At 41.2% G+C, this 23,257-nt stretch overlaps 1 protein-coding gene, 1 non-coding gene and 1 pseudogene across 4 annotated transcripts in view; 1 reads left to right on the forward strand and 2 right to left on the reverse strand.

Moving 5' to 3' along the window:
- Positions 1-899: 899 nt before the first annotated feature.
- Positions 900-973, reverse strand: TRNAT-UGU. Its single transcript has one exon. It is a non-coding gene; the product is annotated as a tRNA-Thr (tRNA).
- Positions 974-1,336: 363 nt separating this feature from the next.
- On the reverse strand, positions 1,337-1,694 carry LOC102821254 (annotated as a pseudogene).
- A 4,809-nt stretch (positions 1,695-6,503) lies between these two features.
- The window catches only part of MAPK14 (mitogen-activated protein kinase 14), a 115,402-nt gene continuing 98,648 nt past the window's right edge, over positions 6,504-23,257 (forward strand). For 2 of the 3 annotated variants that reach the window (XM_006860404.1, XM_006860403.1), the window contains exon 1: positions 6,860-6,975. In XM_006860404.1, the coding sequence (XP_006860466.1) occupies positions 6,860-6,975 (116 nt within the window). Of the gene's footprint in view, positions 6,976-23,257 lie in introns of all 3 variants that reach the window. The other variant, XM_006860402.1, reaches the window with a different exon arrangement.

A 23,257-nucleotide genomic window follows, 5' to 3' on the forward strand; every position in this document is an offset into this window, starting at 1 on the left:
CAATGGTACTGAAGGAAGAAGTCTAAGCTGCACTGAAGATATTGGCAAAAAAACAAGGCTCCATGAATTGACAGAATACCAACTGAAATTTTTCAACAAGAAATTCGAAAGACAGCTACCTGGCCAAGTGATTGGAAGAGATCCATATCTGAGTCCATCCCAAAGGAAGGTGACCCAATGGAATGTGAACATCTAACAATATCATTAAAATTGAAGTAAAATTTTGCTGAAGATAATTCAAAAACAGTTGCAATGGTACATTGACAGGGAACTGCCAGAAATTCAATCTGGATTCAGAAAAAGACATGGAATTAGAGATATTATTGCTGAAAGCAGAGAATACCACAAAGGTGTTTACTTGTGCTTTATTGACTATACAAAGTCTTTTGACTGTGTGAATCATTACAAACTATGATACAATTCTTTGCAGGTAGTCACTCAAAGACATCTAGTATCCCAGCTATCTTTTGTCTGAAGAACATTCTAAACATTCTCTTGGTCCCAAAACCTAGCTGAAGGAGATGGTATTGGTACTGGTAGAACGTCCAAAGTTCTTGACCTGCATAACTTTGTGAAGAATGGTTTTATTGAAATGGTCCTCCAGAGCAGATGTACTGGCACCTCGGTGACAATACTCGTGTAAGAACTTGTTTTTGCTCTCAACAGCTTTGTTGATAAAGACTTTGCCATTTATTTTCTGGAAGCCCAGTTCGCCTGTCTTCTCCAGTCATGTTTTATATGCATTCAATGTCTGCATTCTCCTTCTCATGGGTTTCCTTCTCAACCTAGGGTTTCCTAGGTGCGACTGGTAAGCTTAAACCACCAACCTTGTGGTTCAGACTGGCTTTACAGTCCAACACATTAACCCACAGCGCCACACCAGGAGTCCAAAGCTAACGAGGCCCCACTGGGATTTGAACCCAAGATGTCCTGTTTACAAGACAGGCGCTTTAACCAACTAAGCCATGGAGCTACTAGACAGTGCTTGAGGCAGGAAACTAGTTAGAAACAATGAATATTACAATAATCTAGGACAGAGGTATTCAGGTTGAAAGCTTTTGTGGTCCCAGTGAGGAGGGGCAAATGGAAAGCTATCTCTGACTCTGACGCTAAAGGAACAGTCCTTGAATAACTAACTGACTAAAAGCAGCAAAGGAAAGCACATGATTGCCTTATTTATTTCCGTGGTCTTCTCTCAAATTTTACCAGCTCCATTATGTCTTTTTTAACTTCAGGGGAACCCTAATAGCTAATTTGCATGCATTAGCAGGACCCTAGCAAAGTAAAAAAAAATTTTTAACAGGTCAGCCAGTTTGTGTTTATTGATGTACGATGCTCAGGCCTTGACTGTGCACTTCCACAGTGGGTATAGCTGTTCCTTCTGCTGCTGTTTCTTGGTTTTAGGGTCTCCTCATGTTTATTGAGTCTGTGGTGCATGGCACTTGGTTTCTTGTGTTGCAGATCCAGGGACTTGTACTTCTTGCCCTTGTAGAACTTCCTGAGGTTCTCCTTCTGAGTCTGGTTGATGACAGTTAGAACCTGGGCAATGGATTTGTGGACAACTCAGATTTTACAGAGCTTGGATGCCGCACCACCACCCAGCACAGCTGGGGCAACTCTACCTTAAGGTCGTCCAGCTGTTTCAGCAGCTCCTCCTTCTTGCTGCAAAGGTCCTGAGCCTTGATCTTGGCCATGGCTGAGTGAAAAAACTGCTGCAAGTAAATTTTTGCAGTGCATCAACAGAAAACTGCCAGAAATTTAAACTGGATTCAGAAGAGGACATGGAACGATGAATGTCATTGATGACATTAGATGGATCTTGTCTGAAAAGAGGATACAGAAAGATGTTCACCTGTGTGGATCATATCAGAGTATGGATAATACGGCAAAGAACAGAAATTTCAGAATACTTAATTGTGCTCATGTAGAACCTGTACACAGACCAACAGGCAGTCGTTTAAGCAGAATACAGGATTCTGAGTGGTTTAAAATTAGGAAAAGTGTGTGCCAGGGGATCCTTTCGCCATATTTATTCAATCTGTATGATGAGCAAATAATTCAAGAAGTTGGATTATATGAAGAAGAAGAATGGGGCATAACGACTGGAGGAAGGCTCATAAAGAATCTGCAATGTGCAGACGACACAACCTTGTATGCTGAAAGTGAAGAGGATTTGAAGCACCACAGATCAAGATCAAATAATACAGCTGTCAGTATGGATTACACCTTAATGGAAAGCAAACGAAAATCTTCATAACTAGACCAATAAGAATCATCATGATAAAAGGAGAAAATATTGAAGTTATCAAGGATTTCATTTTACTTGAATCCACAATCAATGCCCATGAAAGTAGAAGTCAAGAAAACAACATACTGCACTGGGAACATCTAATGCAAAAGAGCTCTTTAATGTGTTAAAAAGCAAAAATGGCACTTTGAAGACTAAAATACCCAAGCCATGGTATTGTCAATCATCCCACATGCATGCAAAAACTGGATAATGAATATGAAAGACCAGAGAAAAACTGATGCCTTTGAATTATGGTGTTAGAAAAGAATAATATATCATTGACTGCTAAAAGAGCTAACAAATCTATGTTAAAAGAAGTACAGCCAGGATACGCCTTAGAAGTGAGGAGGTGGGACTTCATCTCATGTACTTTGGACATGTTATCAGGAGGAACCAATCCCTAGAGAAAGACATCATGCTTGGTAAGGTAAAATCAAAACAGGAAGACTCTAAATGAGATGGACTGACACATTGGCTACAGTAGTAGGCTCAAACGTAGGAATGATTATGAGAATGACACAGGACCAGGCAGTGTTTCCTTCAGTTGTACAAAAAATTAGAACTGACAATGTCACTATGAATTAGAACCAACTTGATGACACCTAACAACAGTAGGACCCTCCTAGATAAGGTGGACGACCAGAAGCTCCTACTGAGAAGTGCCAGATGCACTCCAGTATGGAATAAGTGATGAGTTAATGATCTAGACTACACTGATGGGATGATGCTAAGACACAAAAGGGAGACTCTCTATTAATGACTCTTGAAGGCATCAGTCTGACCAGACTACTGTACTTAGTGTAATCAACACTATAGTAAGCTTTACACATAATCTCGATAATAAATGTCCTTTTAGAAAATGACTCCCTGATGCTTCCTGACATCAGAGACATATTTAAGTTTGGTAGACAATGGGTTTGAACTACTTAAATTTTCATTTTCTTATTCTACAAATGTAACATAATTTGGAGTATCTGGAGCACTTCAAATGAGAAATTCACTTAATCTCTGTCATCCATACTTGATGCCCAGACACAGAATTTATTAGGGTTGCAAATTCTCAAGCCTCATGTAGTCATATTGAATCAGAAACTCTGGTGAAAGTCCAGAAATCTGTTTTAGGAAGTCCTCCAGGTAAAGTACACAGAGAAGTATGAAGACCACCGTAGATGTAGCCAATTATTTTTAGTCAGTCTTCTAGTGCTAAGTTTGGGGGCACTGTAAAAATATATGCACTTTTGACTTAACTCCTCCCATATTTGCCCCATCCATCCATTTGTTCGTTTACATTACTTATGTTTAAAAGTGTTTTTAAAGTTAAGAATAAAAAGTTTGAACACAGCACAACTCTCTGTATTGACTCAATAGTATTGAAATCCTGTACATTCTCTACAATCATGGGAAAGCAAAATTCACTATCAGAATTTCAAGTTAAGCATTTGCATAAACAGTCTCTTAGTCAGTTACTACCTAGGTTTTAAGGGGAAATGACTTTCAAATATAGAAAACGCATTGCTTTTTAGTATCGTTCAATAACTGTCTAGTAACAGAATGAATAAGACACACAGCCCTCAAGGAATTGCCTGCTCATTAGACACATAAACAACTATCCACAACTACCTGTAATGTAATGCAGTAAGAGTAAAACCTGTGGAGTGTGAAGGCAAGACACTCATTATTGGGTTGGGGTGTTGTCAAAGCGTCACAGGGTCCTGAAAAATAGATTGGATTTGACAGGAAGAAAAAAGGACTAGTGAGGGAGGAAGGTCAGGCAGAAAGCCCCAAATGAACAAAAACTGTCAAGTTTGGGCAGTCAAACCTCAGGAGGAGATGGATAGAGTGGGGTGGTTAGGGCGTGGGCAGCGGACAAGGTCGGGGGCATCCAGGCAAGCGGCTTTGAAAGGACTCAGCTTGCAAAATGCACAAGACAAGCTGTCTCTTGTCTTAGTCATCCCCCGCGTCCTGTTAAAACAGAGACGATACCTCTGAGCTCCCAGAGACGATCCTCATACATTCATCCCTCAAATATTGACTGAGTGCCTGCGATATGCGTGGCCCTGATGAGGCAGACACAACCCGCCCGGGGCTTCGACACGTAAAGAGAGGCTGGTTCTTCATGCCCAGGCACACGTGTGGGCTTCACCGCTCCCATCCTGCAGCCCCCGACTGCCAGGCGCCTCCCAGCAGCGACTCACCTGGGTCCTGGGCGCAGGCGGGAGTGTGGAGCTGGGGTCCAATGCGGCTCCCGCCCAGATGGCGGCGCTGTAGACGCGGATGCAGACGCCGGCGGTTCCCGAGCCGTTGCGGCAGAACCCGTGGGCGTTCTGGGCGGGCGTGGAGCGTTGGGGAGCGGGCAGAGGGATAGTTGGGTCGCCAGTCCCGAACCCCAGGAGAGTGCTTAAGTGTGTGACCCAGGCCTCAACTCACTTCGAGGTTTTACACTCTTGTTGGAGGCCTACTAGGTGCCTGGTGTGGCACTGTGGGCTAATACGTCAGACTGCAAAGTTGTTTGAACTGCAAGGTCGGTGGTTCAAGCTCACCCTCTGCTCCTTGGAAACCCTATACAGGGTTGCTATGGGTTAGAATTGACTCCATGGCACTTAACAACAAGTAGGTGCCAAGTCTCGAGATCTGCACTTCACATCAATTAATTCACTTAAGTCTTCAGATCACACGTTAGTTCTGTGAGGAAATTGAGGATAGAAGCATCTGGAATCCCAGGTGCTTCTGCCTCACAAGTTTCGGTGTTTTCACTGGATGACTGCTTCTTGCAGTGGGAAGGTAAGGCAGTAAAAACGCTTTGCAGAAGTTGGAACTTAAGTCTAAGAAAGGTCAATTGACTTGCCCAAAGAGACACTGAAGGAATAAAGACTCTGCCTCCTTCTCTTTCTAACTCTGAAATGCATGAATTGAATAGAATGCTTAAAAGTCCTCTTCATTGGAAGAATCTTCAGGGCAGGAGTCAGTTTCAAATTCTCAAGGTAATGGTTTTTAAAATGCCTATCAGAGGAAGATATCCAAGACGTTCTTAAATCAGAACTGCCTAGTGTGTATGATAATAATGTACTTTCTTACTGCCTACCTTGTTGTTGTTGTTGTTAAGTGCCATCCAGTCGGTTCACTGCCTACCTTAGACTTACCTAATTCGATTTCTATGGGTCCTGGAAATCTGCATTTTAAAACAAATTCCCAGGTTGATTCTTCTTCACACAAAAGTGAGAATTATTAGGAGAGTTTAGCTGGAAAAAACCCCCAGTTCAAAGAATCCTGGTGTGGCGCTGTAGGAACAGCATTGGACTGTGAACCACAAGGTCAGCAGTTCATAACCACCAGCTGCTCCTTGAAAACCCCTAGACAGGCTCACTATGAGTGGAACCACCTCGAAGGCACTTTGTTACGTTGTTAAATACTGTTGAAGTCATTATGTTAAGTCCTGTGCTTATCCTACATTGTCACACCAGGACTCCATGGTGGTGGTGGTGGTTATGTACCGTGGAGTTGGTTCCGACTCATAGCGGCCCTGTATAGGGTTTCCAAGACTGTAAAAATTTCCGGGACCAAAAAGTCTCAAGTTTCTTCGGTGAAGCGGCTGGTCCAGGACTCCGTGTTGTTAAGTGCCATCAAATCAATTCCGACTCATAGCGACTCTGCAGGGCTTCCGAGGAGCGGCTGGTGAGTTTGAACCGCCAACCCTGAGCTTCAAACTGGCCTTGAAGTCAAGTGCTCATCCTGCTGCGCCTTACCAGGACTCCATACAGGGCTAATAGTTGCCTTTGGGACAGACTTCGTCAGAATCCTGGAGAATAAGCCATATGCCCTTGAGCAGATGGAAATGCAACGGCTTTCTGGCCGTTTCTCCTTTTTTATGTAAGTTATGTTTTGGAAGTTGACGTTTCCCAAAGTCTTACTAGTCACCGATGTAGCATGAAGCCAAGCATTTCTCCCCGTTCACCACAGGAGGGCGCACGAGACACGTGCTGCTCGCTAGTCCCTTCCTTCCAGAGACAGCCTTCGCGCCCTTAAGGAGGGAGATCAGTCCTTGGGTGTTCCTGCCTCTGGGCTCCAGCTGTTGCTCTCTTCTCGCGAGAAATACTTCTCCCGTCTTCTCCCATCTCGAAACCCCTCCCGCAAGTAGGTTCCATATTGGGTAAAATCTCGGTTCGCGGAGAGTCCCGGGAGTTCCTCTCGCGAGAATAAGGCGGGAGGGCTCTGCTTGCTGGCTCTGCAGCCGCGACCACTGGAGCTTCAGCGGGCGTTGCAGCTAGAGTCTGGCGACTCACCCCTGAGTTGGCCTGGCCCGGGAGAGTGTGCAGGGGGATTGCGGCGGGCGCAGCCCTGAGCACCGTAGCACGCCCCTGCACTTAACTGGGCTCGCTGCCGTCACTAAGACTCACCTAGCTGCTGCTTCTGACAGGGGCCGCGCGCGCGCGGGAGTCGGCCGGGCTGCGGCAGCCGCACCTGCGCGGGCGGCCAGCGTAGGGTCCCAGCCCGGCTGGGCAGGCGGCGAGAGTCCGGGAGCGGCTACGGAGGCGGGGGACACCTCCTCACCCTGACGCCGCCGTTGGGAAGATGTCTCAGGAGAGGCCCACGTTCTACCGGCAGGAGCTGAACAAGACTATCTGGGAGGTGCCCGAACGCTATCAGAACCTGTCCCCTGTGGGCTCCGGTGCCTATGGCTCCGTTTGGTGAGTGTTTCCGGGCCTGAGGCCAAGGTGGGCAGCAGTGGCCCCTCACGACCCAGGGCCAGGCCTGCCCCCACCGCTCTGCGATGCGCCAAGCGGCAGGAATTTTCCGCGCGGGGGGGGGGGGCGGGCGGCATCGCTGCTCCTTCCAGCTCTTTCATGCACCCTTGCACCCCCATTTGCACACCAAGTAGGTGGTCAGTCGTGTTCCCGATCCAGTTCCACGCTGGGGTGGGGTGGGGACGGGGGTAAATTCGGTCCTGGTTCCCACCTTGCGAGAGCTTCTCAGAAGGCTGCTACTCCGGGGACAGGGGCGAGGGTGCCTTCTGCTTTGGGTGTCCCTGCTGGCGTCGAACAGAAGGGCTCATCCTGGAGCTCCACATCTGCCCGGAGCAGCAGCGGGACAGAGCCGGACTGGGAGCCCGGGATCCTCTGAACGAAATTGACCAGGGCAGGGAGCTCATCCGGGACTGTTTTGTAAAAGCTCTGTTGAAATTCGGCTTTTTAGAGGCGTCCTTTTTGAATTCGCACTTGAATTAGCAGCGAGCGATGTAGCTTAAAATACCGACTTTATCTCGGTGAACACAGTGCCAGTTTGAGTGGTGTGTTTCCGATTCGGTTGAAAGCGTATTTCCTTTTCGTGGAGGGGGTAGTGGTGGTGATTATGCTTGCAGGAACCCCGCTGTTTGAGAAACCGGCCGCCTCACTCATTAGTCTCATTCCTCTGCTCATTTAAGGATTGTCTGACAAAACAGTTTTCTTATTTGGAGCAAATGATGTTCAGGACCGTTGGACGCTCTCAAGAGATCAAAAAGTTAACCATGCTGGAAAGCATTGGATATGATTTTAAGTTGCCATAATTCCTATGTACTGTGTTTTTAAAGGCCCTTAGAGTTTGCAGTAATCTTATCTTTTATGACTTCAGGTACAAGATAGAGACGTTTCATGCTTTTATTTACAAGGCAAGTGTTTTAAATTAAATTGGTATCAAAAAATTTCCAGACTTGAAATATTTCACCAACTTCTCCCTTGTTTCTAAGGTTTATACTATAGATTTGCTATAATCTGGGTACTTCAGATCTGAAACTAAAATATCAGATTTCATTTTCAGCTTTTTCTGGATTTTAGTAATTCATGCATCACTTGAAAAGGAAGGGGTCTGTAAAATATGTTTTTGCATAGGAACCTATTGCAACTTTTTTTATGTGTTAATCTTTACATATAATTCCTGAGTTCCTTAAAGTCACATCATGAATTTCCTGTTTGGTAGAATCTTCTGGGTAATTGAGGTTGTGCAATTGTGCCCTGCAACAGATCATATTGCATTTTCTAGTTCAAGCTGTTTGAGTTATGTTGCAGATGGAATTAGGCTTGACATTTTCCTCACGTTTTAACAATATTGACAGTTTATGTTTTCATGGAATTTGCAGTATTCCTTGCATTCATGATATATTTATTGATTTGCTAATTATCAAAAGTATATTTGGATCATTGCTTCCTTTTATAGTTCATTAACTTACCTTTATATTTGAGCTGACACCTTTATTTTTATAATATCAAGTTTTTGTTTTCAGTGTTTCTATTTAAGCTCTGATGGAGAGATACAGCAGAATAACTCAGCTAGGTGAACTTGAAAAAGTTTACATGCAAGATTTCCCTACTGTTGGTCTGAATAGTTCTACACTAGACCAGAGAACAAAGTTTACAATAAAGTGTCACTAAAATGAGCTTCCTATTTCATTAGTGCTATACTTTTCTAGGATGAGCCAGGCTGCTAACCTTAAGGTCAGCAGTTTGAAACTACCAGCTGTTCCTCTGGAGAAAGATGAGGTTTTCTGCTCCCATAAAGATTTACAGCCTAGGAAGCCCTATATAGGGTTGCTATGAGTTGGAACAGACTCCACCTCCACAGCACATAACCAATCAACCAATACTTTTCTGGTTTACAGAAACCAGTGGTATCTGTCATTTGCAAGTAATTTTGTTGAACAGATTTTTAAAAATAGGTTGTATGTTCACATTTTATACAATTCAAAAGATATAAAAAAGTATTTCAAGAAAAGGTTCCCTCCCTTCCTTTCTTGTTCCCCAGCCATCGTCCTTCCTTCTTCAGAAACAACCACTGTTAAGTTTCTTGTGTTCTTTTCAGGGAAGCAGAGGTTTTATTGTGTTGTGTTATTTATTTTAAAGTAGTGTTTCTACTAAGTATTTTTAGGGGAATTAATAGGCAGCCCAAGTCCCTGGGTGATACAAATGCTACCTGAGATGATGCTGGATGTTTGAGTCTTGCCAGAGATGCCCCTGAAGAAAAGGCGATCTACTTTGGGAAAACATTAGCCATTTAAAGCCCTGTAGAGCACATTTCTATTGTGACGTACATGGAATGGTCATGAGTTGAAATCTCCTGGAAGTCAAATGGTATGTGTGTGTGTGTGTGTGTGTGTGTGAGAGAGAGAGAGAGAGAGAGAGAGAGAGAGAGAGAGAGATTGTAACTTACGGAGTATTGGTAGAGGAAAATACAACTGAAACGATAGGAAATTTGACTATAAGCAAAAAGTCAATACCAGAACTTAGATTTACAAATAAGTGTTATCTCAGAGTAGCTTTTTTTCAATTAGCAACTTTTTAGGAGTGACATAAAATGTTTCTTGGGACTTGCCTTAGTATTTCCTTAATTGCCCGTGTAAGTTTTCTTTATCTTCTTTCTCTGAGAGGAGTTTTGATTTTAAGGAATAGTTAAAAGTCTAATCCAAATGAATTGGAAATTTGGATTCAAGTCTGGTGAAAAAGATCAAGAAATCAATTGTTAAATGAGAGTTGCAACTATGATATAGTAATGACAGAATTTCTGGTTTGGCTAGTAGGACTGGACCTGAAGTCTACTCCAAAAAAAATGCCTGCCTCTCTGCAAATAATTAAAGGAATGCAGCATCATTCAAAAATGTATTCAGTTTCCTAATTTGATTACTTTGAAGTGTGTTTACTTTGATGTGTAGCTCTCCCCCTTTTAATCCTGTTCTCATTGTTTTTTTCTTTAATTTCTAGAATGTAGTAAAAAGCAAAGATCAGCCTGTGTGGTACCCAACTAAAAACCAAAGATGAAGGCATTAGACTGGAAAATGATACAGTTTTACAAATTTGTCTTTCCTTGTTTAAGAGGAAAGGGAACTGATCTAAGCCTTGTAGTTTTAGGGAACTTTGTGCATTGTCTGTGAGGGGAAATGAAGCAAAATTGTTTAAGAATACATTGTTGCAAAGCATTGATTTTGTGGTTTTGGGACAGAAGGGGAGAATCTTTGTGGTGAGTTTAAGGAAATACAAACAGGAACTTAAATGCCTTTCCTCTTAGGTATGGTTTTTCCAGTCCTTTGCTGTTGATTAGGGGAGGTGGTAACACTGCCGGTAAACATAAATTAAGGTGATCCAGGTTAAGAACTACTGTATGATCATGTTGTTGTTGTGAAGTGCCATCAAGTCGGTTCCTACCCATAGTGACCCTGTATAGGATTTCCAAGGAGCAACTGGTGAGCTTGAACCACCAACCTTGAAGTTCAAATGGCTTTGCAGTCTGGTGCATTAACCCACTGCGCCACACCAGGACTCTGATCATAGTCGTTAATTTAACTCTATTTATTAAGCATCAACTTTGGGCCAGTTAACAGGCTAAATTCTTGAGGTCAAGTGCCAAACAAGACAGTGCTGCTTCTTAATAGAGTTTATAATCTAGTGTAAAAACTACATTTTATGGATGGCTTACTATGTTCCAAGCACTTTATCCATAGTCTGTAAAGTGTATAATAAAACTTTTTGTAAGAGAATGCCAAAATATACTAAGAAGTCTAATTTAACGTCTTAAAATGCTTTGTGGAACAGGATTGTATGTTATAAATAAATATAGTAAAAATAAATAAAGCTTTTTATAAAAGTTAAGTTTCAGCTACCATTTGTACTTTGCATCTTCCTTTTGGAATCAACCAGGGTACAAATAAAAAGATACCTTTTTTTTTTTTTTAACATATATAGAATAATCTTCTGCCAAACTTCTATATATTCATGGGTATCATCACATCCTGCCTTCCGTATCTGTTCATTTTACATATTTATGTATCTACTTGTAGATTATTGTTATGGAAGAATTATGTACATAATAGTTTTTACTTCTGTTGCCCTTAACTCTTACACCCTTCACAGTGTTTTCCTGGTGTATCATTTCTGAATCTGCAAAGATGACATTCCTGATTTCCTGATCAATGAGGAGGATGTGCCCCTGAGGTCTCTCCCTGTTTCCTTTTCTTTAAATATTCAGAGTACTACGGACTACCCCAAGAACAAACCAAAGAGTAGTCTCTTTTCCTGTTGGGCTGCTGGGCTCGGGTTGTGACATCTTCGTGTGTATAGTTTGCTTCCCGTTCCTCCTTTTGTGAAGAAAGGGGTTGCTGAGTCACCTGTAATGGAGCTATGATTATTGACAACCAGTCCCACCTGTGCCATTGCCCTGCTAATCTGAGAGTAGTGACTTAACTCATTAATGTCTTTTCCTCAGAATTGATAAATAAAGATTTGAACTCGTTGCCCAGATTTTAAAAAGATTTTTTCTTCAAGAATTGTTGCTCTTAAGTGCCATTGAGTCACTTTCAACTCATAGAGACCCTGTGTAGGATTTCTGAGGCTATATATATCTTTGTGGGAGCAGAAAGCCTCATCTTTTTATCCACAAAGTGGCTGGTGAGCTTGAACCATCGACCTTGTGGTTACCAGTCCAAGGAGCTCTGGTAACTTAGTGGTTATGAGTCGGGTTGCTAACCTCAAGGTCAGCTAGTTTGAAACTACCAGCGGTTTTGCAGGACAAAGATGAGGCTTTCTGCTCCTGTAAAGATTTACAGCTTTGGAAATCCTATACAGGGTCGCTATGAGTCAGAACCAACTATATGGCACATTACCACCACCACCATCTCCTTATCCTACAGTACCACACCAGGAGTCCAAAAATTCTTTGTTGTTGTTGTTAATTGCTGTCAAGTCACTTCTAACTCATAGCGACCCTGTATAGGATTTCTGAGGAGTGCCTGGTAAACTTGAACCGCCAACCTTGCATTTCAAACTGACTTTGCAGTCCAGTGTATTAACCCGCAGCACCACACCAGGCAATATATAATAACTGAGTTTATGAATTCCACTGGTTTGAACTTCTTCAGTGTACATTTATGTAAAGTTGAAACTACCTGTTACATCTTTGTGTTTTAAGTATAAGACAGAAATAGAACTATCTCTTGGGACCTTTGAAATGCATTGGGTTTTTTCTCTCTATTGTACTGTAAGATTTGGTAGAAATGTGTTCCTATCCAAGAGGTGTAATTACTGTTGTTAAGTGCCACTGAGTCAGTTTAAACTCATAGCAACCCTGTGTAGGGTTTTTGAGGCTGTATAGTGGAGCATCTGGTGGGCTTGAACTGCTGGCCTTGTGGTTCATAGTCCAGTATTTATCGTACAGAGCCACCGCACTCCCTGTAATTACTATAGTGTTAAAAAACCTCATTACAAAATCGGCCCCGCTGACTGGGAACCTAGGGATTTTTTTCTCATAGATGTACTGTATTAAAAGTCATATACACGTTTCTCTAGGATAAAAACAAAACAAACACCTTTTTAGACTTGAAATATGTTTTCTAAAAGATACTTTAAGTCCTGATAGCATAAGCTCTACAATCATAAGATTGATGGTTCAAACCCACCAAGCCGCTCCTTGGAAAACCTCTACAGGGTCATAAGTACATTCAAGGGGGCTTCAAAAGGTTTGTGGGAAAATTCCATTATCTTTCTATTCTATTTTTCCATGAACTTTTTGAAGCCCCTCATATAACCCGTTTCCCAACATTTAAGCTTTTTAAGGGTTTATTCTAGGGAACAGGCAGGGGTGTTGGTGGTCTATAAATGTCACACTTTTGACAACTAGATCCTGGGTCTGGACATGCTCCGCTACCAGGTTGAATGTTAGGAGAAGAAGGAAGAGACTGGGATGACACCTGTATTTTAGCCTTTAGTGTCATTTTCTGAACTTTGGAATGTTATAGGGCTCAGGGTGGCAGAGGGAAAAGAGAAGGAAAATAGGTTTGCACTAATTTACTTGAGGACAGAATTCCTGCTGTTATATAGATACCTTGAGCATCTATTATGCTTGAATCACTTTTTTTTTTTTTTTTTTAGATGCTTGAGATGGAGTATGAGCAAAACAAACATTTCTGTCCTTAAGATGCTTTATTTCCTAAGGGGGAGGGGATTAGTAGTGGAAATAGATAATAAATAAGTACATTTTATCATGTCACATGGTAAATACTATGGGAAAATGAAACAAATGAGGAATGCTGGGATGGCTGTGGTGCATTGTTTTTTAAACAAGGGTGGTCAGGGTAAGTAAGCCTTAGTTTTAAAGCGATATTGAGCAAAAACATGAAGAAGATAAGGGAATACACTGGTTGGGCATACATGGGGGAGAGAGAGATGTACATTTCCAGGCTGAAGGAGCAGCAAGTACAAAGGCCCTGAGACAAGTGAGAGGTTGGCATTTCTCAGGAATGGCTGGAAGATCTGTATGGCTATACCTGAATGAGCTAAAAACCTTACATTAAGAGTTTGGATTGGAGAGGCAAGGATATGTGGGGCATTGGTACATGAGCCCTGACCTTCCCCACCCCTCCCAATCCAGCAGGCCCAGAGGATTAGAGGCAGTAGTGGTGGTATAAGTGCTGTTGAGTTGGGCTTGACTCAGAACGAATGACCCTGTTTTTTAAAGGAGCAATTGGTAGGTTTGAACTGCAGACCTTGTGGTTAGAAGCCCAGTACTTTTCCTGCAGTGCCACACCAGGACTCCAGTGTTTTTAGTAGATCCTGGAAATTGAGGGTAAGCCAGCCCACCTCTGGAACACTGGCTTACTTCACTTTTTATTGCCAAAAGGAAGGAGCAAAGAGATTACTAGCTGTAAATTTCAGTTGATAAATGGTAGCAGTTTCAGTGTTTTCCTATCTTCTTTGGGCAGATTCTGGGTTTCCCTTTCTTCTTGTTGTCTTCATAGCAACCTTGTGTAGGGTTTCAAGAAGTAGCTGATGGGTTTGAACTGACCTTAAGCTTAGCAGTCCAGTGCTTATCCTACAGTGCCACACCAGGACTCCCCTTACTATTGGGTCATATTTTAAAACTTATTTTAACCTTTCCTCAACACTTCAGCATTGTGGTTGGTGGTGGTTATGTGCTGTGGAATGGGTTCCAACTCAGCAACCCTGCATAGGGTTTCCAAGGCTGTAAATCTGTACGGGAGCAGAAAGCCTTATCTTTCTCTCGTGGAACTGCTGGTAGTTTTGAACCACTAACCTTGAAATTAGCAGCCTGGTTCGTAACCACTGCACTCTCTACATATAGCATTGAGATCTGTATTTTCTGTGCAACTATCCCTCCTTTTTCCCCATTGTAGTAATTATAGTAGCTTTCAGACTGTTTTTTACCCTATTCACTAATGTCTTGCCTATGAGGCCACAAGGACTTCTCTGTTTATTCACTTGAGTAAATCTCACATATTGACAGATTCTATAGCCATGTGACCCTATACAAACCTGTAGGATTTCTTGTTTTTCCTGGCTTTATATTTATAAGCTTCTCTTGTTCATCAAAACTATTCCCCCTTTACTGTTCTATCATCTGGTTGGAGAAAATAAAATTCCCTGCAAACATAGATTCCCATGGCAACATAACAAAAAGGTAATAGTGCAAATGTTTATTTTGTCTGGACCTGCCGTCTGAGTAACTTAGACCCTGAACATGTTGGCTCCTGTTGCTTTGAGTGATATTGTTGTAGAATTTGTTTTCTTTAAAGCCTTCTTCTCTTAGGTCTTGGTGACATTGTCATTGTGCCTGTTACATGAAGGAGGAAGGTATGTGTATAAGCATCCAAAAATATGAATCCATTTTCCAAACTTATGACTCAGTGTAGGCATCTATACAACACAAGACCCAAAAGAAGGTAGGTCAGTTGTCATTCCCTTTTTATTCACGGATGCATTGCATTAATTCAGTAGAGTCAGTCACCAAGCACTGTGCTACGTGTTAATGTTTGTACAGATTTTGTGAAAAATCAGGGAAGGATCCCTGCTTTTGAAAATGTCAGTCTAGAGAGAGCATATTTATACTTGTATTTTCCCATAGATTGCTTTGGAAGTCCTGCATTTTTTCAACTTAGGTTGCCATTTACGTTTATATTTGTTATTTTCTTCTTTTGAAATCTTTTAGATTCTTTCTTGTCTCTCAAATTCAGTGACGTATACTGGGGTCACTTTTTTTTTTTGCATCTAAGGCAACTTCACATAAGGGTAATTTGTTGGAAATGTGTGTTGAAGAATCCATCTGTGTGATGACTCAGATCTAGAAAGTGATGACATCAGCTTGTGCCCACAAGAGGTCAAAACTTCTCCTTTTGATCTGTTGAGGGTTGAGGGAGGCTATGTTTTTGGGGAGGAAAGGGAGCTGTGAAGGTAAAGGTTTACTAGATTCTTAACTTGGCTCGATACTTGGGATAGTGTCTCTGCTGTGACAGTCTTTTCACCTACAAATCATGCATCCTAGTCATGCCCTCATAACTGTGACACTCAGCTTGAGGTGTCCAGCTTATGCAAGTGTATATTAAATTTATCTTTCTTGTTAAAACTTCCTCGTCTCTGTAGGTGACCTAACTTGATTCCCAGAAATAAATGATGATGACTCTTTGTCCTTAATTATCTTTCTTTTCCTTAAGTTCAAATTGATGTCAGATTGTTTTCCATGGCTACTATTTTATTCTTAATATCTCTAATAGCTATTTCTATTTTTTTCTCCTCCAACAAATTCTTCATCTAGAACTTCAGATATCTTGAACCTCACTGAACTTAGGTTTTTGAATAATTTCTGTTTTTGTTTTCTTCTCTAGGCCATCAAATGCTAGTGACATCATATTTTTCTTCCTGGTCATGTATAATAAAATTTGACTCCCTATGGTGCTGTGGGTTAATGTGCTGGACTGCAAAGTTGGTTTGATCTGCAAGGTTGGCAGTTCTATCTCACTCTTGGGAAACCCTACACAAGGTGACTATGGGTCAGAACCAACTTGATGGAAATTAATAACAACGGTGGTCTTAGTATGAAATTGAAGTGAAAGATTGATGTTGTCATTTCATATTGATATACTTCTGATAATGCCTTTCTCTCAAAGGATGGGCTTAGTGTTCTAAATTCCTGATGCTTTGAATGATCTGTTTAAAAGTTACAATCTCAATAGATGAAATGCTACTGATACTAGGATAAAAGGGGGGGAAATGAGCAAATTAAGATAATAGGTAATAAGTACTGTGAGCGTTTATCAAGCTGTGTTTTTATTCCTAAATCTACAGGGGTTCTGAACTTGGACACTACTGAAATTTTGAGCAATATATTTCTTTGTTGTGGGAGCTGTTTCATGTACTGTAGACGGTTTAGCAGCTTCCCTTTCTCCTGCCCACTAGATGACAATAGCAGCCCCTAGTTGTGATACTCAGTATTATCTCTAGACATCGCCACACATTTTCCTGGGGACAAAATTGCTCTTGACTGAGAACCATTTTTAGAACCCTATATATTTGTATTAATGGGCCCTGAGTAAAAATTAGATTAGGATACTTTGAGCCTTCTACTTCCATGAAAATACAAGGGTAATTCAAAAAATATTGCTACTAGGGTTCTAGTTCAAACTTGCACATTTTTTTTTCTAAACAAAGCATGTTTAAACATGCCTCTGCAATCTGATTGGCTGCAAACAGTAATATACTTGTCTTAATCTTGTTAGGATGTCTTTAAAAAAAAAAAAAAAAAAAGGATACTTTTTGTGCCATAGGAAAAAAAAATGGTTTTGAGGTCAGGGCTAATACCAAATTGTAAGTTAAAAAGTGGATGTTTTCCCTAAATCATTGGAGTTTCACTAGTTTACTGGAATGCTGGCTGGCTAAGTGTGTGCTGTCGAATTGTGACATGTATAGGGTTTCTGAGGCTAAATATCATTATGGGAGCAGAAAGCCTCATCTTTCTCCCATGGAGCGCCTGGTAGGCTCAAACCGCTGACCTTGCGGTTAACAGACCAACACGTGACCTCCTACACTGCCAGCAGTTTTTAGATGGCTCAGATATTGTAAGGAAGGTTGGGAAGACTTCAAAGATGAGCCAAGAGAGGGAAGATCATCAACCTTGGTGAATGAAGGAACCGTGGCTGAAGTCCAGAAACTGGTAGAAGAAGACCATATAGCATTGGTATGGTAGATAATTAGTGAAGTTGAGATCTCAAATGGTTTGGTATTTTCAAGTTTAAGTGAACATCTTGGCCTCAGCAAGCTTTTGGTGCAATGAATGGCAGAAGTGTTACATGAAGATCAGCTAGCTCAAAGTGTTTGGATTTACCAGTACAATCCAGAGATCATGGTCCATTGAAAACAGTGACTTCCAAGGGGATCTGCTGAGCCCCTTCAATTCAAGGCAGAGAGGTCAGCTCAGAAGCTTGCGGTGACTGTTTTGTTTGTTTGTTTGTTTCAAAGGGGTAATCTTGATAGATTTTTCTCAAGGGACACAGGACAATCACAGAGGCTTATTGTGAAGAAGTTTTAAGAAAATTAAAAACTGCATTGATGAAAAAAAGGCTAGGAAACTTGTGCTTAGAAACTTTTTCCCATTACAACAACGCACCTGCTCATTCTTCAAGGGTAACAAGGTCTGTCTTTGAGAATTTCATTGAGAAATCTAACCTCATCCACCTTCCAGCTCTGATCCTGCCCCTTTAGACGTTTGTTCCCAAAAGTCAAAGGACATTTCAAAGTTACATCAGTAACTTTGTGCGTACAAAAACTGCCATTTTGCTGTTGTAAATTGAAGAGGGTGGAATTATACAGGAAAGGTTCTGAAAGATGAAAACACTGACTTCAGAAGGGTGGTGGTGGTTGTGACGTGCCGTTGAGTCGGCTCTGACCCAGCGCGATACAGTTATAGGGTTTCTGAGGAGCAGCTGGTGAGCTTGAACCGCCGACCTTGCAGTTCAAATGACTTTGTAGTCTGGCACATTAACCCACAGCGCCACACCAGAACTCAAGATAGAGGGTATGTCGAGTGAAATAGCTTCACTATTAGTTATTTTTGTTTATAAAGGTTTCTGTGATTTTGTAGCAATATTTTTGACTTACCCTCATAGAAACACTAAAAAAGACTTCCTGCTTTATTAGTTTTGAGCCTTTCTAATCCCAGTTTTCATTATTTCCAGGAGAATGACAGCAGTCCTTTCTAGACAATGGTACCCCCCCCCCCAAAAAAAAAAGCCTAAAGAATGGGAGAACTCACATGAAATACTTGTGGGAGGCACAAGTGATCAACCAATTATGGTATTGAGGATGAGCCAATTTGCATGCATAATTGCTTTTTGGTATTGTCATGGCCCAACTTAGTGTGTTTTGAATCTTTTTTTAACAGGAGCACTATTTTGGAACATTGTCTTTAACTTCAATTTAGCAGTGTTTTCCTCAGTGTCTTCTCTTCTGGTCCTCTTTTCTGGATCTTTTTTCTCTCATCTTTTTTCAGTATTATTCATCACTTCTAGAAATATAATGCTACTTAGAAAGTTACAAAGTGAGCTATAAATAAACTAAGGAGGGAGAATAACATATTAAGAATTTGATTCTCGTCAATTTGGAAGGTTCTTGCATCTGGGAGGACTGTGCTTAGTTTCTAAAGTACTAGCCATGGCAGACTGAACTATTTTCAGATAAACTTGAGATTTCAAGTGGTAGTAACTCAGGAAGATTGGTCTTACTGGATTCAGAATGCATTGTTGCAGCACATTATATAGTCTAGTATGTTGTAAGATATTTTAAGTTTTCTGAAAGTAATCTGCAACAGTATTTTAATGAGTCAGTGACTAATACATGCATTTTTATATTTAATGGATGGCTTTATATACTTTAGTACTGCCATAAAGTTTGTTGTTCTGATTTTTTCATGTGTTCCTCTAATTTCTCTTTGATCAAATGTGTTCTTCCTCTCTTTCTTTTTGCTTCATAATCCAAACTTAAATTCTCATTTTCCTTCCTGCCTATTCCTTGTGAATTCATTGCCTGGTTCAGTCTCAATAATTGCCTTACCTGTACACTTTAAAATTTATACTTTCAAACCTCATCTCCAGATCTCCAGAATGTCCAGAATTCCCAGTATGTTGAAATGCAATACATTGTTCGCTTTTCTGTGATTGCTTTCCTACATACTTGTTGAGGGTGTTCTCAGAAATATAGCATGAACTTCCCTTGGAATGGATTTGTATGTGTGTATACTTGTGTGGTTTAGCCTAGGTATATAAGCTGATAAATGAAGGAAGCCTAGTATTAATATGGATGGGTGATGATGATCATGAAAATTATAATGAGGGAAAGAACCAATGACCTGAACACTTCTATTACTCTAGATAGTGAGGCTATATAATTTTGTAAATCTGAAATGTATGTGTATCTAATACTTTTGCTTACATTTTAGGTTTACTGTAGTAATGGAAATCTATCAGTCATCTATCAGACAGTATTAGATGCCCACCAGTGTATGAAGGAAATATTTAAAATTTGATAATCTAATGAAGGAGATGAAATATCAGTGAACTGTGCATTTTAATACGATTTGTGTAGAGACATGGGAGCGTTGAGGGTTCATGCTGGAGGAAGGATTTGAAGATTATTTGAAGGGTGGGTAAGTAGTATTTAGAGAGAAGGCAAGGGGATACTTTTAGAAAATAGGAGAACTAAAAAAATATACAAGAAGGATTGACTTGTCAGGAGGAACATCTCAGGGTGAGCCCAGTGAGGTTTTCATTCTGGCTGTGCTTCAAACTCACAGAGTTTGGGACCTACCTCCAGAAATTAAGACCTAAATCTGCATTGGGATTTAAGCAACTGCATGTTTTAAAAGTCTTCAAGTGATTCTGCTTTCTCATCTAGAGCTCTGACAGTTTATTAGTTGTGAAATAGCAAGAAAGTGGTGTGCAGAAAGGATTAGAAGAACCAATTTTGTTGCTTTCTAAAAGTCTGCTATTTTAATTCTGTGTGTGGGTGTTTGTCTGTTCATCCTGACTCCCTAGCTAGATTTCTCAGTTCCTTGAGGTCAGGAACCCTTTGCTTTGGTATGTTTTTATTACTCTTGTATTATGTGGCCGGCGCTGAGCTAGGTTCTGAGAATAAAAAGATATAAAAAAATTATAGCTTCTGCTCTCCCTGACAGTCTAAATTAGGAAACAAACACATAAAGGAATAATGTCTTACGTGTTCACTGCGTTATATTGCTAACAGTAGTTCTTTTTTCTTGTCTAATAATTGTTGAATAAATATGCATGTTACTTTGTAGAAACTGTTTTTTAGTTTTCTATATCATGACGACAAATTTCAAGTATTTGTTCCTTCAATTATGTTTTAATAATCTGCTTATCATTTCAGAAATACTGTTGTTAAGTGCCTTCAAGGCCGTTCTGACTCGTAGCAACCACGTATATGGCTTCTGAGGCTTTCTAAAGCTTTGCAGGAACAGAAAGCCTTGTCTCTGGTACTGACTGGCTCGAGCTGCAGATCTTGTGGTTTGCAGTCCAGTGCCTATCATATGGAGCCACCAAGCTCCCTTCAGAGATACATTCAACTGCAAATTAGAGAGTAAGATCTCAAACTATTTGAGAGTTTACTGTGTGATAAAGTCCCTTGTTTAGAAGCTGAAAATTCAGCAGCGACACAGATTGCATAATAGTATGCTCATTTCAACTTGGATTATTTGAAACTACCTGTCTTTTATAGTTTACCAAATACTTTCACGTTATCTGAGCCTCAAAACGGCAAGGCAGGTGACATCCCATTTTATTGTCTTAGAAATAGGCTCATAGAAGCTTTGGTCAAGATCACCTGCTAGGAAGTGCCAGAGCCAAAATTAGAACTCAGTCTTCTCTATATCAACTGAATATATTTGTACTTAATGGAGTTTGTCAAGATCAAGATACTGCCGAGACCGTTCACCTAGGATTTGTTCATTGGAATTTGGTAATTTCTAGGGTAGTAAAACGAGAACCAACTCAATGACACCTAAAAAGAGTTGGAGCTTAATTCCCCTTCCCTTGACTGAGGATTGTACTGAGACTTCCCTTATGTATAGAAATGTGGCAAGTCTGATGAAGTATGAGTTCTGAGGGTAGGCCATAAAAGGCATTGTGGTGTGTAGCTTGCCTTTTCTCTGGAAGCAAGTGCTCTTGAGCCAAGGTTTCTCAACCTCAACACTATTGACATTTTGGGCTAGATAATTTTTTGTTGTGGGGCTGTCCTGTTCATTGTAGAGTACTTAGTATTCCAGGAGTCCTTGTGTGGTGCTATAGGACGAACCTGGGACTGCTAACTGCAAGGTCAACAGTTCAACACCACCAGCCGCTCCCTACAAACCCTATACAGGGTCACTATGAGTCAGAACTGACTCAACGGCACTAAACTACAACAACCTGTAGATGACAGTAGTGAAATAGACCCCCTCCTCCCAAGTTGTAACAGCCAAAAATGTCTCCAGATACTGCCAGACGTTCTGTTGTTAAGTGCTATTGAGTCGGTTTTGACTCATAAGGACACTGTACAGGATTTCCACGGAGTGCTGGTGGGTTCAAAGTGAACTTGCAGTCCAATTCTTTATCCTACAGCGCTACACCAGGACTCCAGATGTCCTCTGGTGGTGGTGGTGGTAGTGTGCCTTGGAGTTGGTTCTGACTCATAGCAACCCTGCACAGGGTTGCCGAGGCTGTAAATCTTTATGGGAGCAGAATGCCTTATCTTTCTCCCATGGAACGGCTGGTAGTTTTGAACTGCTGACCTTGAGGTTAGCAGCCTGACTCGTTACCACTATACTACTAGAGCTCCTTAGATGTCCTCTGGTGGTGGTTATGTCCTGTGGAGTCGGTTCTGAGTCATAACGACCCTGTACAGGGTTTCTGAGGCTGTAAATCTTTATGGGAACAGAAAGCCTCATCTTTCTCCTGTGCAAAATCACCTTCTGTTGAAAAATGATTGCTTTGAGGGAAATCAGCTGCCATGTTCAGAAGATACTGAAGCAGCTCTGTGGAGAGGCCCAAAGAGTGAGGAACTGATGCTTCTGCCAACACTCACGTGAGTGAGCCGGCTTGGAAGCAAATCCACGAGCCTCAGGCAAGCGTTCAGATAACATAGCTGTGGCCAGCATCTTGACTGCAACCTCCTGAGAGACTTATGCTCAAACTCAACTAAGCCATGCTCAAATTCCTGACCCACAGAAGCTATGATGCTGTTGTTAATTGTTGTCATTCAGTTCCGACTCATAGCAACCATAGTATAAGGTTTTCAAGAAGTGTTAGATGGAATTGAACCTCTTCTCTTGCAGTTAGTTAGCAACCCAGTGCTTATCCTACAATGCCACACCAGGACTCTAGAAACTATGATCTGATATAAAAATGTTATTTAAGACAGTAAGTGAGCATTACCATAAAAATACACAAACATTCTCTAAGATTGAAAGTTATAGACAGAAAATACCCAGAGTTGTGAAGACACTAATGCCTGCCATGTACATCAATAATCATATTGACAGTGTATATATGTAGAGTACTTTTCTGGATAGGACAGCTGTGGTACAAACAGTTAATACACTTAGCTACTAACCAAAAAGGTTGAAGGTTTGAGTTCAACCTAGAGGTGGTTTGAAAGAAAGACCTGGCAGTCTGCTTCTGAAAAATCAGCCCTTGAAAGCCCTGTGGAACACAGTTCTACTCTGACACACAGACAGGATCAAGATGAGTTGGACTCCAGGGCAACTGGTTTTTCTGGCTAGGAAGCCTATCAACACTAACATGCAAAAGGCCTTTTAATTGTAACAGCCAGGCAAAGTTGATTGATGGTAATACTTAATTGTTACAATGCAATATATGGTTAGTATTTCAGATTTGCTTGAAAGGAGTTTAAAAATTAGAGGGTAACTTTTCAAAAATGTTTGTTATTGAAATGTTCATTCACACAAACGTAGAGAAAATGTATATGTGGTGATAACATTCTATGACTTTGGAAAATAATCCCTTTTGTCCTGGTGTGGCACTGTGGGTTAATGTGCTGGACTGCAAGGTTGGTTTGAACCTCCAGGTCAGCAGTTTAAGCTCAAGAGCCATTCCTCAGAAACCCTACTGGGGGGGAACTGACTCAAGGGCACTTAACAACAACCCACCACCTA

This window comes from Chrysochloris asiatica, unplaced genomic scaffold (assembly GCF_000296735.1).
Source record: "Chrysochloris asiatica unplaced genomic scaffold, ChrAsi1.0 scaffold00038, whole genome shotgun sequence".
Lineage (NCBI taxonomy): Eukaryota > Metazoa > Chordata > Mammalia > Afrosoricida > Chrysochloridae > Chrysochloris > Chrysochloris asiatica.